This window comes from Malus sylvestris, chromosome 16, assembly GCF_916048215.2.
Source record: "Malus sylvestris chromosome 16, drMalSylv7.2, whole genome shotgun sequence".
NCBI lineage: Eukaryota > Viridiplantae > Streptophyta > Magnoliopsida > Rosales > Rosaceae > Malus > Malus sylvestris.
Window position 1 is genome coordinate 37,589,989 of NC_062275.1, and position 12,311 is coordinate 37,602,299.

The window sequence follows — 12,311 nt, forward strand, 5'->3', positions numbered from 1 at the left end:
GTTGATCAAGGGTAGACATACGAAGCCCATTCAACCGAACTAAACTGAACATGAACATGATACATTTCTACTAAAATCAACCGTTAACAAACTCAGGAAACATCCAGTATGCACAGAATTTGGGATACAACAATGGGGGCTCTCCCTTCCTCCCTTTCCCTCTTGCTGGAGGTGATGCCGATTGCAAGTAGTTCAGTCCATTTCTAGTAACGTTTAACATATTTCACATTTTGCAATGAGAGCAATCAATGGTGGGGCGGCCATGATGATACACGCAGAAAAGGACTGAACTTCCTAAAAGATGATACAAACATTTCTTATCGTTACCTCGAGAAAGCTTTGCTCCGTATTTGTTTGTCCATAGGCCTTCAGAAGAAGAGTTAAAAATCACCGTCTCAGTTCTCTGCAGGCGATGCATCAGATCTACAGATATCCCTGCGACAGAGCGGGCACACCCTGCATACAACATACCAGTTAAACTAATCCGGTAGAAGTAGCATCAAAATATGAATACAAACTGAAAACGTCAGCAACTAGAGGCACTGATATTTCCGGCACAAAAAGTCAGCTTATCAGTTAAGCTTATTAGTTCGTACTTATATTAGTTAGAGCGGTGGCACAAGGAAACAAATGGCTCTTATAATATCAATGGTTTTCGATAAGATCCATTTCAGAAATAAATCCCGAGGCATCCTTTGAAAGTATTACATTTAAAATTCCTTTCTATATTGTTAGGCCAAAAAAGGAAAACTGGCTGCTGCAACAAGTATGAGAATCAATTACCAAGAACTGGGAGAACTCTAAAACTTATCATGGAAACAAAATAATGGAGCTAATCAGTGTTTCATTAGTTGCGATAAAAAAACCAGACAATCAGTGGCAGTGAGATACATAGGACTTGTGTTTCCAGAAAAAAGATTTGAGCAATGAGTTCAAGTGGAGCTAAGAGAGGGAAATGAAAAAGTAAATCAAAATCAGAAGTTATCTCCAACTATAAAACATATGAAAAAGAGACCCATTGATAGCAGAAAGAAAAGAAAGCGATGTTAATTAGAAAACTGCCACATCAAAGTCGACCAAGGAGTTTCTCAAAAGTGGCAGCTCCTCAACAACTTAATAAGTTAAAAACCCATTTGTCTGTGAAAAGCCCGAAGAGTTCATTATGAAGAATACACTCCCCTAGAAGAGCTAAGGGCTCGTTTTAACCATTTGGTCTTTAATTTGTAGTTTTCATTCTTCTTTTGCTGTAGACAGGGGGTAAGTATGGAGGAAAAAAGATGAATGAAGAAGGGTGCACGAAGGATGGTGGAAGGAATGTACATGGAATGACAGTATGACACACAATTGAATTAAGGGAGCCAACAAATGCCAGTAGGGAAGGATACGGGGGAATAGATCAGTAATTAATGAAAGATAAAATCGGAGAGTTACTGGTCAGTTAAATATATCAAAGCAAACAAATTTTGGCCATCCAGCAAACAATGGAAAGGAATTTTCCGTTTTTTTACAAGTTTTGGACGTAGGACCTAAACATTTTACCCACTCTCCCAATGCCACCAGATCTAAAGGTCTGGGGTATAATATGCCTTCTCATCATCTGTCTGGTTAACTTCAACATATTACCATGAATAACCACCATTTTCAAATTCAAGCTTACCCTACCAATACCATCATGTATCAGACCACCAAGTACCAACTACCATGCGAGCACTACTACTAAACACACAAAAGCCATACGGACAATTTATCTTTTCCAACCCAACTAGTATAATAAATTTAGCAAAACCACTTTCAACAGTATCATGGCCAGAACATATAAGGTATATTGCAATAGCACTCATCGTAACATGTTATTCAGGTCAATAAAGTATGTATCTGTTTAAAATGGTCATACTACAAGATTCAAAATCAGAAAATTTATTCGAACCTGTGAATCTCCTTGAGCCACTTGTCAATACAAGTTTTATGAAACTCATGATGGCAAGGCAGTATTCTCATTCTGTCTCCTTCTTCATACTCCACAAGGCATATGTAGCATCTGTTGCATTACAGGATACGCAAAGCAAAAGTTATTAAACTCTTTCTATATTAAAGAGATGCAACTTGCATTCCTTTTCTTAACCTAAAAAATGCCATTTTGGAAAAAAGAATCAAACACAGATATCGAATCCATGTTATAATTAGGCCATAAAAAATTTTCTTTCTAAAGACACTTCCTTTTGCTAACCAAGAGAGATGATGTACCTCCAACAACACACATATCAGATTATAAATTTAATACCAACGCTCACATTTATATAACATCCACATGTTTACACACAATGTTAACTAATTTTCGGTACCATTTCTAAAAGCTAATGTTAAGTCGAGTAGAGATGAACAAGGAAAGATAAAGATATGCTCATAACCCAAAATGTATAAACCATTGCATTAGGAACGTCCTCTCAATCCACTAATTGACAGTCATCTGGATGCTCCATACGGATTGCAAATTTATTTGTACTATTTTTACATTGCTTGAAAAGCTTATCCATTATTGCAATTTATTTCTTGCAGAAAAATGAGAATAATCTAAAACAAGGATGTAGAACTCGACTCAGGAGGTTCAAATATAAACTGCAAGCCAATATGCTTCTTGAAATTTTGAATGCTTTTCAAATATGGACAGATACTGAGATTCCACATATGGTTAGGCACTCAGGAGCCGCTCAGCACGCAATAATGCTGTATTTATAGCTGTTTTCATGCTTGTAGTGATTTAGAATGCTTTTCAAATATGGATAGAAACTACTGGGATTCTACATATGGTTCGGCACATAGGAGCCGCTCAGCACTGAACAATGCTGTGAAATTAGCTGTTTTCATGCTTTTGTTCCAACTCCATAAATCAAAAACTAAGATAATAACCTTAGGTATTTTTGTTTGAACTGGACTCTATGAAGAATGAAACTTGCACAGTTGTGCTAGACAACCCAAAACTTTATAATGCACCTACAAGCGATACCTAATTTCCTAAACTGTTTGCGTCAAACACTAAACCTAAAATACTGTGGCTTTGTCTATGTTTGAGTCAACATGAAGTGATGACTATGATAAGAAAGGACGCATGTACCCAAAATGACCAGAAGTTGGACGTTATTTTTTAATTTATATATACAAACACAAGCTTGACTCTCTTATTAACTAGCACTACGAAAATCTATGTTAAATTCTCAAATAGTTTGTTCAGTGATTAAAGCAACTAATGGAACAGATCTACTTAGCTAAACATTCACTTGCATCTCAAAAAGCGCAAGCAGATAAATTCTTGTACTCTGGCAACATACTGAATCAGGTCAGCAACTCCTTCAAAGATATACAGTGAACTGAATGCTGAATATTAGATAGACTTGGATACTTACTGTGCAGCCTCCTCGTACTGATTTTTTTGCAACTTCGAAAACAATTTGACAGGCAAAGATTCCACAACTTCATTCGGAGCAGGAACAGATCCAATTGAAGATACAGAAGGTCGGGAAGATAAAACCACAGATTGCTGGTGAATTTCATCCAGAACCTAATTAAATTATGTCCAAACTCTTCAATTTATATAATTCATAAGGAAACTGAATGACAAAAAGGTAATCACATATTAACATTACCTCAAACAAAGCCTCAGCTAACATAACTATTCTTGATATGCTAGCCCTAGCACTGTTGTCATCATTTGGACGGGCATCTCGATTACTCGTACGACATGTACAACGACCTGTTCTCTGTTGACCAGATAAGATACAAGACCTCTCATGTCCAGATATGTTTTCGAAGCGGCTCCCCAACCGCTGAAGTGCACGAACCTACAAAAAATAAACATGTGCATCAGCAAACCAAAAAGTTTCACAAGGTAATTAAGTAAATTATAAATTTATATTAAGAAATATATGAGAGAGGAAAATGTATCAAGAACAGATTGTAAGTTTCAATGCTCCCTTTAACAAAGTTCCGCACAAGTTATACCTATAAACTAACCACCAGGAACAATGGGCATAGTAATGTCCATAAAGGGCAGCCAACTGGTTGGTGCATTGGATTAGCAATAAAGGTAAGGTTGCAATTATTAAACATCTGTTTAGAAGATTATGAGCCTAAATGCTATTTATTATTCTATTCAATCTCACTCAAAGCACCAAAAATTACTGTGTGAAAAAGAAACAAACCTGAGATCGTATTCTTCTCCTCCGCTCTAGGAAATTTGATCTGTGTTCAAGTAGATCATGATACCTAGCTTCTCTTGGTCTTGATGTTTCCACTCCATAGTCTTGAATGCCAAACAATGAACTAGACATATTAGATGGAGAATAACCAGACCCATTTTCGGAGTTTACAACATTACCTTCAGGTTCCAAACTCTGTGTACCATCTCTCTGATTTGTATCTCTCACTTCTTGTTGCAAAGAAGAAAACGTTAAATCAGATAATGATGATCGACGTAGTACCCTGTCACGAAGTCTTCCAACACTTAAGGTTCTGCTGAAACGAACATTCCGTTCAACAGGTTCCCGAGCTCCTGAACGCCTATCAGAAGGTCTTGTTCTGTTGCTCCCTATTTCATTATGAATTCTAGTAGAACACGAGTTTACACCAACCCCCATTATTGCACCGTTAGTATTTCTACCAACAGCACGTCTAGAAGAATTTGTTTGGTTATCTTGCAAGTGGTCAGAAAAAACAGATCCCGGAGTATTTAATTGTACATTGCCAGAAGTGTGGTTATAAATATGTGTTGGGATCCTATTAACACGTGATTCTGGAAGAAAGCCATTGGCTTGTTGGCTTTCATCTGTATCTATCAAACTGCTAGCAGGCCTTGCATGTAGATGAAGCTCATCCTCATTGTTCAGTATTGTGAGACTTGTCGAAGATAGAGGATAAGACCTGGATGACCCTACACTTGTTGCCCGGCTCAACCTGAAGCTTACATTACCTGGAATGAAGCTAAAGCAAGAAAGGAAATGACTTGAAGGGTTCAAAGTTGGAGTAGCAGAAGGTTGGGCAGAGCTGCTAGCAATTATGGAAGCAGCATCAGTGATACTAGCCTGAGCCCATTCATTCAGCTCAACATTTGGAGTTATACAAGGCATTTCATCAGGTTGTTCAACTTTGACCTTTCTGAAACATTCAATGTTTGCATGATCTGGCTCTGTGTCATTCAAGCTTGCACATGGAGCATTATTCCTGATTTCTTTGTTCTGATGATCACAAACCTAAAGCATGAGTCCACTTTAGTTCCTTTAATAATTATTGGCCAATTAACACCAGCCACATAAATAGATAAAAAATTCAAATGACAGCGTACCAGAAACATTTTCCAAATACCTATGTTTGGTAGCAGGTAAAAAATAGAAGTCTTGTATCAGGAAAACAGAAGCAACCATGAATAAAGAAAATCCCATGTGAAAAACCTGCTAATTTTTTTACAGTTAAAGGTTTACAAGTAAATGTGATCCCTGGTTTATAAAATACCCTAAATGTACGGCAGGCATGCTCCTCTTGGAAATACATCTTTGGTGAGAAAATTTTCCATAGTACAAATGGATATTAGGATTCAATATATAGTTGGGTTTCATTCCAGAGTTTCTTCACTTGCTAACAAGATAGAAAAGCTAAAAGATTTGATGTCCGTGAACTTTATTTAAGGGTTAGGAGGTGTAACGTTTAATAGATTTGCAATGATCACATACGAAGGTTGCTAACTTACTACAAATCTATTCTTTAAGATTTGGGTTAGCTTTCAAAGCCATTATTTTTTCCTGACAGTTCTTACATAGGTTGTTGACAGGGATGGTGGTGGGAAAGAAGGACGACCAAGGTTGGACTAACAAGGACTGCTAGGTTCTATACAGATTCTCATCACGAGGAGAGATCCTCTCATGCAAACAATATTTAGTCCTACTGGTGTCACATCCAAAGTGTTCAAAAAGTGCACTACTGTAGACAACTGACACGTGGTAAACTAGTTACATGAGAGAATCTCTCCATCACGAGGCCTAAATACAGCCGAGAGTAGATGTGTTCTCTTACTACAAGATTGGAAGTGCTGCTAAAAGTAGCCACCTTTAACAATGCAGCCTTGGACAAGATTGCTACATTATTGATTTGGGAGAGAACTTTCTACATGGGAAAAATTAATTCAACTTCACAGGAGCTGAGGCAATATAACCAAAGCTTAATTAACAAAATCCTGCTTTTATTCCCGTATTTTCGCTATATAACGAAACCAAACCAAAAATAGTTTAACACTACCAAGTTGAACACATTTATTGGAACGAAACGCAACTCTCCGATCTTCTTTCCATCATTTTAACACTCTTGTACATACCTTGACACCTATATACTTACTGTCCAGAACCACAATTATAACTTGTAAAGCATTTATTTAATTAACATGTATATGATTTTAAAAAAATAGTTTAAGAAATAATTAACCTATTATCTTGAAAAATAGTTGAAAATTATTATTAATTTCTTTCTGTTGCTAATAAATTGAAGTAAGATTAAAGATTGTGGCCCAAACGCCAATGAAAATTCGGACATTGATGCTCAAACTCAAAGAAAATTGAATAAAAATTCAGAATGCAGGGGTAAAACAGGAATTAAATTTAAAAAGAAGAAGAAATAGGGACCTGGTGTTCATTGTCGCAGTCGTGAGATCGAGATTTGGTTCTAAGTCGCAGACAAGATGACGACTTGAATAGTCGGCGGCATATGGATTTGGATCGACGCCTCCGGTTCCGGCCATTTCCACCAAACGACGACGTCGAAGAAGGCAATGCCGACGACGTCGTCGCTTTGCTGCCGCCCGATCCCATCTTCTTCCCTCCGTCTGCCCAGGCAGGCTCCACTACTGCAATGCCCTTGGGACTTGGCCCTCCAAATGTGATTCAAATGACATCACTACGCACGCATTTGAGATCTGGATGCATGGAGCGGGAGAAGATTGGGTTTTTATCACTTTTTCATTTTTTCTTATCGATATAAAAAAGTGATAAATTTAGAGAGAGAGAGAGAGGAGAGAGAAGAAGTTCTACTTACTTGCAGAGGGAGGAGAGAGAGAGATGGCAGAATGTGGAACTTTTGGTATGATGTTTTAGTGTGAGTCACTGACGGACGACTGACTCGTGTTTTTGAGAGGACGACATCGACATGAGACGATGAGAGCAGAGAGAAGAGACAGTGGCGTTCCCTCTGCCTCTTTTTGTGGGATTCAAAAGACAAAATTGGTTTTTGCCGTCTCATTTATGGCTGGTTTGGTATTGCTGTGCTTTGAAAAAAAAACTGTTGTGAGAATAAGCGGCTGTGCTGTAAGAATAAGCGGCTGTGAAATAAATCAGCAGAGTGTTTGGTAAACTTTTTTGTAAAAGTGCTTTTGGAAAAAAAAGCAGTCTGATAGTGGATCTTTTCATTAAAGGAGCACTGTAGTTCTATGTGCTTTGAAAAAAAGCCAGTTTTCCAAAGCTACAAATTGCAGCTTCAGCTTTTTCCTTTGATTTCAGCTTATTCTCACAGCAGCTTCCAAAATAAGCCCTTTTTTTTAAGTTTACCAAACACCAAAAACACTCCCAGCTTTTTTTCATAGGAGCTTTTTTTCATAGGAGCTTTTTTTAAAATCACCTCAACCCCAAACTGGGGCTTAGTGTTACGGTTTAATAATATTTCGTTTCTCATTTAGTGTTACGGTTTAATAATATTTCGTTTTTAAGAGAAATTAGATTCACATCCTTCTTTTTACTATTCCATTGATTAAAATCCTATTCATTTTCAATTTTTGATCAAGGTCATTGGATATTAAATAAAAAAACATAATTTGTGGGATTAAAAATATTAAAATATAAATATACTATTGTCTATTGTGTGTGTGTATACATGGGTACATTCATCAAAATTAACCAACAAATTTATTGTATCAAAACATGGGTACATTCTTCAAAATCACAAAAATAAAAAGATATTAGGCTTAATTGACACACCCCGTCCCGAATGAGGGCATACTGGCCGTCACGTGAGAGTGACGTAACCATTTATACAGTTTGGAAGCTTTAAAGATCCAATTATTAAGATGTAACACCTGAGGGTGAGTCCTACTTTTGTGAATTCTGTCAGAACACCGTTGGATTCCTCGTGGCCACCAAAGCTCTGCTATCTTGAACCTAGAAGGGCGCAAAACAAAGTTGAGTGGGTAAGTAAAACAAAATTTTTCGAAAATATTTCATTTAACAACATTTCTAACCCCTCGCTGTAAAACCTGTATACTTTCCCAGAAAATAGTATATATATAACCATATATAATCTCAAAACTCAAATCATAAGTCTTTAACACTTTTCAAGAAAATATGCCATGTTATGCATCAAAACATAATAAAGATGCATTAATATAACAGGTGAAATAAGGAATCAACCGGAGACCCTGCAGTTGGTCCTGTACGGTTAATTCTATAGCTTAATATCCAATCCAACCGGAGTCACCACTGTGACCTGTATGGCACTACTCTGCACATAAATCAGAACTACCTAAAGTAGTCTGTACGACAAGAATGGTGTAAGAATACGCTCTAGTGCTTCTCTCATCAACAGCTGTATAATAATCTAAAGTCACCAACATGTCGGAACCACCTTTAATAGTCTGTACGACATGTCGGAATCACCACTAGTGATCTGTACGACATGGACCTACTTGGATCCAAGGTGAGCGTGTGGTGTGGGATGAATAATATAAGCACTAACACCAGGGGTGCAGGTTATGAGCTCTCAACACAATTCACATCAACAATAATTCATATGAACAAAATAAAACTCACCTGATACTCACATATGCGTCCACAGCACCATTTCATATATGCATCAAATACTAATTCATATAATTCATATATATGTATGCATGGCAATTTAAAACATACTTTCATTTAAATTCAATTTCTAGGAAAATCAATAGTATATAGGTAAATACAAAAAATACTACCCACTCACCTGGAGTTCGCCCTACAACTCCCTAGCACAACACATCAAGGCGTCATGATGATCGGCGCCTAGAACAATAATCAAATCAAACCTCAGAACTCAAATCGATAGAATATGTAACTTATATAAAATACGTCACTACGTAGATCGATCCGGAAGATCTGTAACTCAGATTTCTAATCCATAACTTCTAGAGGTCCACAATATATCTCTAGAACAACATCCTACAATCTCCTTACCATCCAACGGTCGGATCTCCGTCAATTGTCAAAACCAAGTGACGGTTGACATTCTATTTTATGAACTTACAACTCCAATTCCGGAAGATCCGTAAATCGGATTCCCAATCCGTAAGTTCATATAATCCTCAAATATTACGTATTACAACGTATCAAAGATTAGTGATGATCCAACGGTCGGATCGTCAATTCACATTTTCACCTAACCACGAATCGTAACGAACTTAGGTTCAATTACTCAATTTACGTCAATCAATTATCAAACTGAAACTAGAACATTAAACACATGCTAAGAATGACATTGGCGGGCCACTGGCCACGCGCTGCCGCGGGTGGCGGTTGGTCGCCCCGGCTGGCCGGAAAATCCAACTATCTCCAAAAAATACCAAAATTTACAGAAATGAAGATCTCAATGAGTAGAGTAAACTTTATACATGAGGCCAAGGCCAATTTGGCTTGGAAACACTTCAATTTCACCAAAATCCGTGCGGACCCTAGAAATGGGTGAGTTCCAATTCGTCCTCAAATCAACTCCGCCGTCCCAACCAATGCTTGGGCTTTGTTCTAGGCCTCAAGAGGAAGCTATGGGTGGTGGCAATTGGAAGAAATGGCTTCAAACATAGGAGAATTTTGAACATGAAGCTCGCGGCACCCATGGGTGCGTTCTTCACCAAACCACCATTTCATGATTTTTGGGGTGAAACATGAAGAGGGAAGGCCTAGGTGTTGATTGGGAGTGATACCTTGATCCAATATGTGAGAATTCCGGTGAAAATCGTCGAAAAAATGGAGACGGGTGAGCGGGTACACGGGTTGGGGGAAAACCCGTTTCTGTTCTTCTTCCTCCGCTTCTTACCCTCTCTCCTTTCCTCCTTTCCCCTTCTCTGATTGGCCAGAAGCTTCTCTCTCTTCTCCCCATTCGCCCAGCTTCTCTCATTTCTCTCCCGGAGCTCCTGCTCTCTTCCTCTGGTTGGGCAGTTTTGCCCAATCTCTTCTTCCTCTTCTTCACCAGTCACGCACACACACATATACACACACAAAACCTTCCTTTTATTTTTATTTTTATTTTCTTTCCCTTACATCCGAGCCATCCATTTCAGATTTCCTTTAATCTGGGCCATCCAAATGGCACATCAAATTTTTATAATAAATTTCATAAAATGCCCAAACTTCAAACTTTAAAATCTTTTTCGTTATAACTCCAAATCACGAACCGTCTGCGCCCACGCTTCCGTAACGACGAGTACTACGAGGACATGTCAAGAAAACAAATCTTAGATGGCACGACACAACAATTAACCTCGAATAATGCGCGTGCCTCAAAGGGCATTTTTGTAAAATCCTTTATTAAAACTTTAAAAACTCTTAAAATCAGGGACGGGCTGTCACAATCTACCCACCTTAAAAAAATTTCATCCTCGAAATTTACACAATCTTTAGAACCCATCAATATCCATAAAACAACCTGAAACGCATCTCTCTCATTCGATCTTTTGTCTCCCAAGTAGTTTCTTCTGCTGAATGATTCCTCCATAAAACTTTCACTAAACGCACGATCTTAAACCTCAGAACTTATCCTTCCAATCCAAAATAGTCACTGGTTCCTCATCATAAATCAAATCCAGATTAACTTCCAAAGATTAAGAAGGAATCATATGTAAAGGATCTGAAACATAATGTCGAAGCATGGAAACATGGAACACATTATGCACTTTCGACAACTCTGGAGGCAACTCAAGCCTGTAAGCAACTTCACCGACTCTCTCGGTGGTCACATAAGGTCCGATGTACCTAGGACTTAACTTACCTTTCTTCCCGAACCGAACCCCACCTTTCCAAGGTTAAAGCTTCAGAAATACTCAATCACCTACATTATACACCCGATCAGTGGCATGTCTATCGGCAAGGCTCTTCTATTAATCCTGGGCCACTTTCATAATAGCTTTAATCACTTGAAAATTCTGAATAGTCTCCTCTACTATCTCAGGGCCCACTAATGTCTTTCACCAACTTTTGACCAACACAAAGGTACACGACAAGCTTTCCCTTAAAGTGTCTCAAATGGTGCCATCCTGGTGCTAGAATGATAGCTGTTAATATAGGTAAACTCTGTCAAATCCAACTTAGCTTGTCAATCATCACCAAACTGACATACCGAAGCTCTCAACATGTCCTCTAAAGTCTGAATGGTTCTCTCTGACTAACCATTTGTTTGAGGATGATAAGTTGTGCTGACTTAGTAAGTTGATCAATAATTACCCAAACGCCATCACACCTATTCCGTGTACAAGGAAACCGGTACACAAAATCCATAGTGATATTTTCCCATTTCCACTATGGAACGAGAAGTGGCTGCCAAGGAAGAAAATATCGGTAATATCGGAAATATCGGTAGTCCGAAAACACGGAAATATCGGGATAATATCGATATCGATAAAAATTACATGGAAACCACGGAAATTGTAAGAAAAACTTGGAAATTTTTATTGAAACTTTGCAGGATGTTTATTTAGTCAATTATCTATTAGTTTATCACAAAAAAATGGAAGGAAATGCATTGCATGATGGATTTAACATTATCAAGTTGATTATATAGGGAGCTGACAAACATTGTGTGTGTAGAAAATATGTAGTAATTAATGAAAGAGGTCTAAACACACCATAATCATTTATATATAATGAATTAGTACAATATTTTACACTTTGTACATTGCATTTTTGGTTCTTCTCTGACAGAATTTGGTCTTCACGTGGAGAAGAAGATAAAGTAAGCAGATTTTTTGGTTCTTCTCTGACAGAATATTTGGTTCTTCTGTGCAAAGTCACTTCCAATTCTTTCATACAAAACCGTGTGCCACACACACACTCTCAAAGCTTTTTTCTTTTTCTCTCGGATAACACACACACACACACACACACATAACCATACACACACACACACACAAAACCATGGTTTCATACAAAACCGTGTGCCACACACACACACACACACCCTCAATCCTTCCTTCTCTCTCGAATCGTCTCGATCCTTCATTCTCTCTCTTCTCTCTCTGAGTCTTTTCCCTTCCTGTAATTGTT

The 12,311-nt window shown here is 37.9% G+C and overlaps 1 protein-coding gene across 4 annotated transcripts; it reads right to left on the reverse strand.

Moving 5' to 3' along the window:
• Nucleotides 1-40: 40 nt before the first annotated feature.
• On the reverse strand, nucleotides 41-7,238 carry LOC126607696 (uncharacterized). Of its 4 annotated transcripts, XM_050275399.1 has the most exons (8): nucleotides 7,072-7,237; nucleotides 6,663-6,952; nucleotides 4,373-5,243; nucleotides 4,197-4,297; nucleotides 3,642-3,836; nucleotides 3,402-3,556; nucleotides 1,928-2,038; nucleotides 41-456 (listed from the first exon to the last, which is right to left on the reverse strand). In XM_050275399.1, exons 2-8 carry the CDS (start codon nucleotides 6,846-6,848, stop codon nucleotides 396-398), a joined length of 1,680 nt encoding a protein of 559 aa, XP_050131356.1. In that variant the 5' UTR covers nucleotides 6,849-6,952; nucleotides 7,072-7,237; the 3' UTR covers nucleotides 41-395. The 4 variants fall into 4 exon arrangements, with proteins under 4 accessions (XP_050131356.1, XP_050131355.1, XP_050131354.1 ...); XM_050275398.1 differs by having other exon boundaries at nucleotides 3,402-3,535; nucleotides 4,197-5,243; nucleotides 7,072-7,238; XM_050275397.1 differs by having other exon boundaries at nucleotides 4,197-5,228.
• Between the last annotated feature and the right edge of the window lie 5,073 nt (nucleotides 7,239-12,311).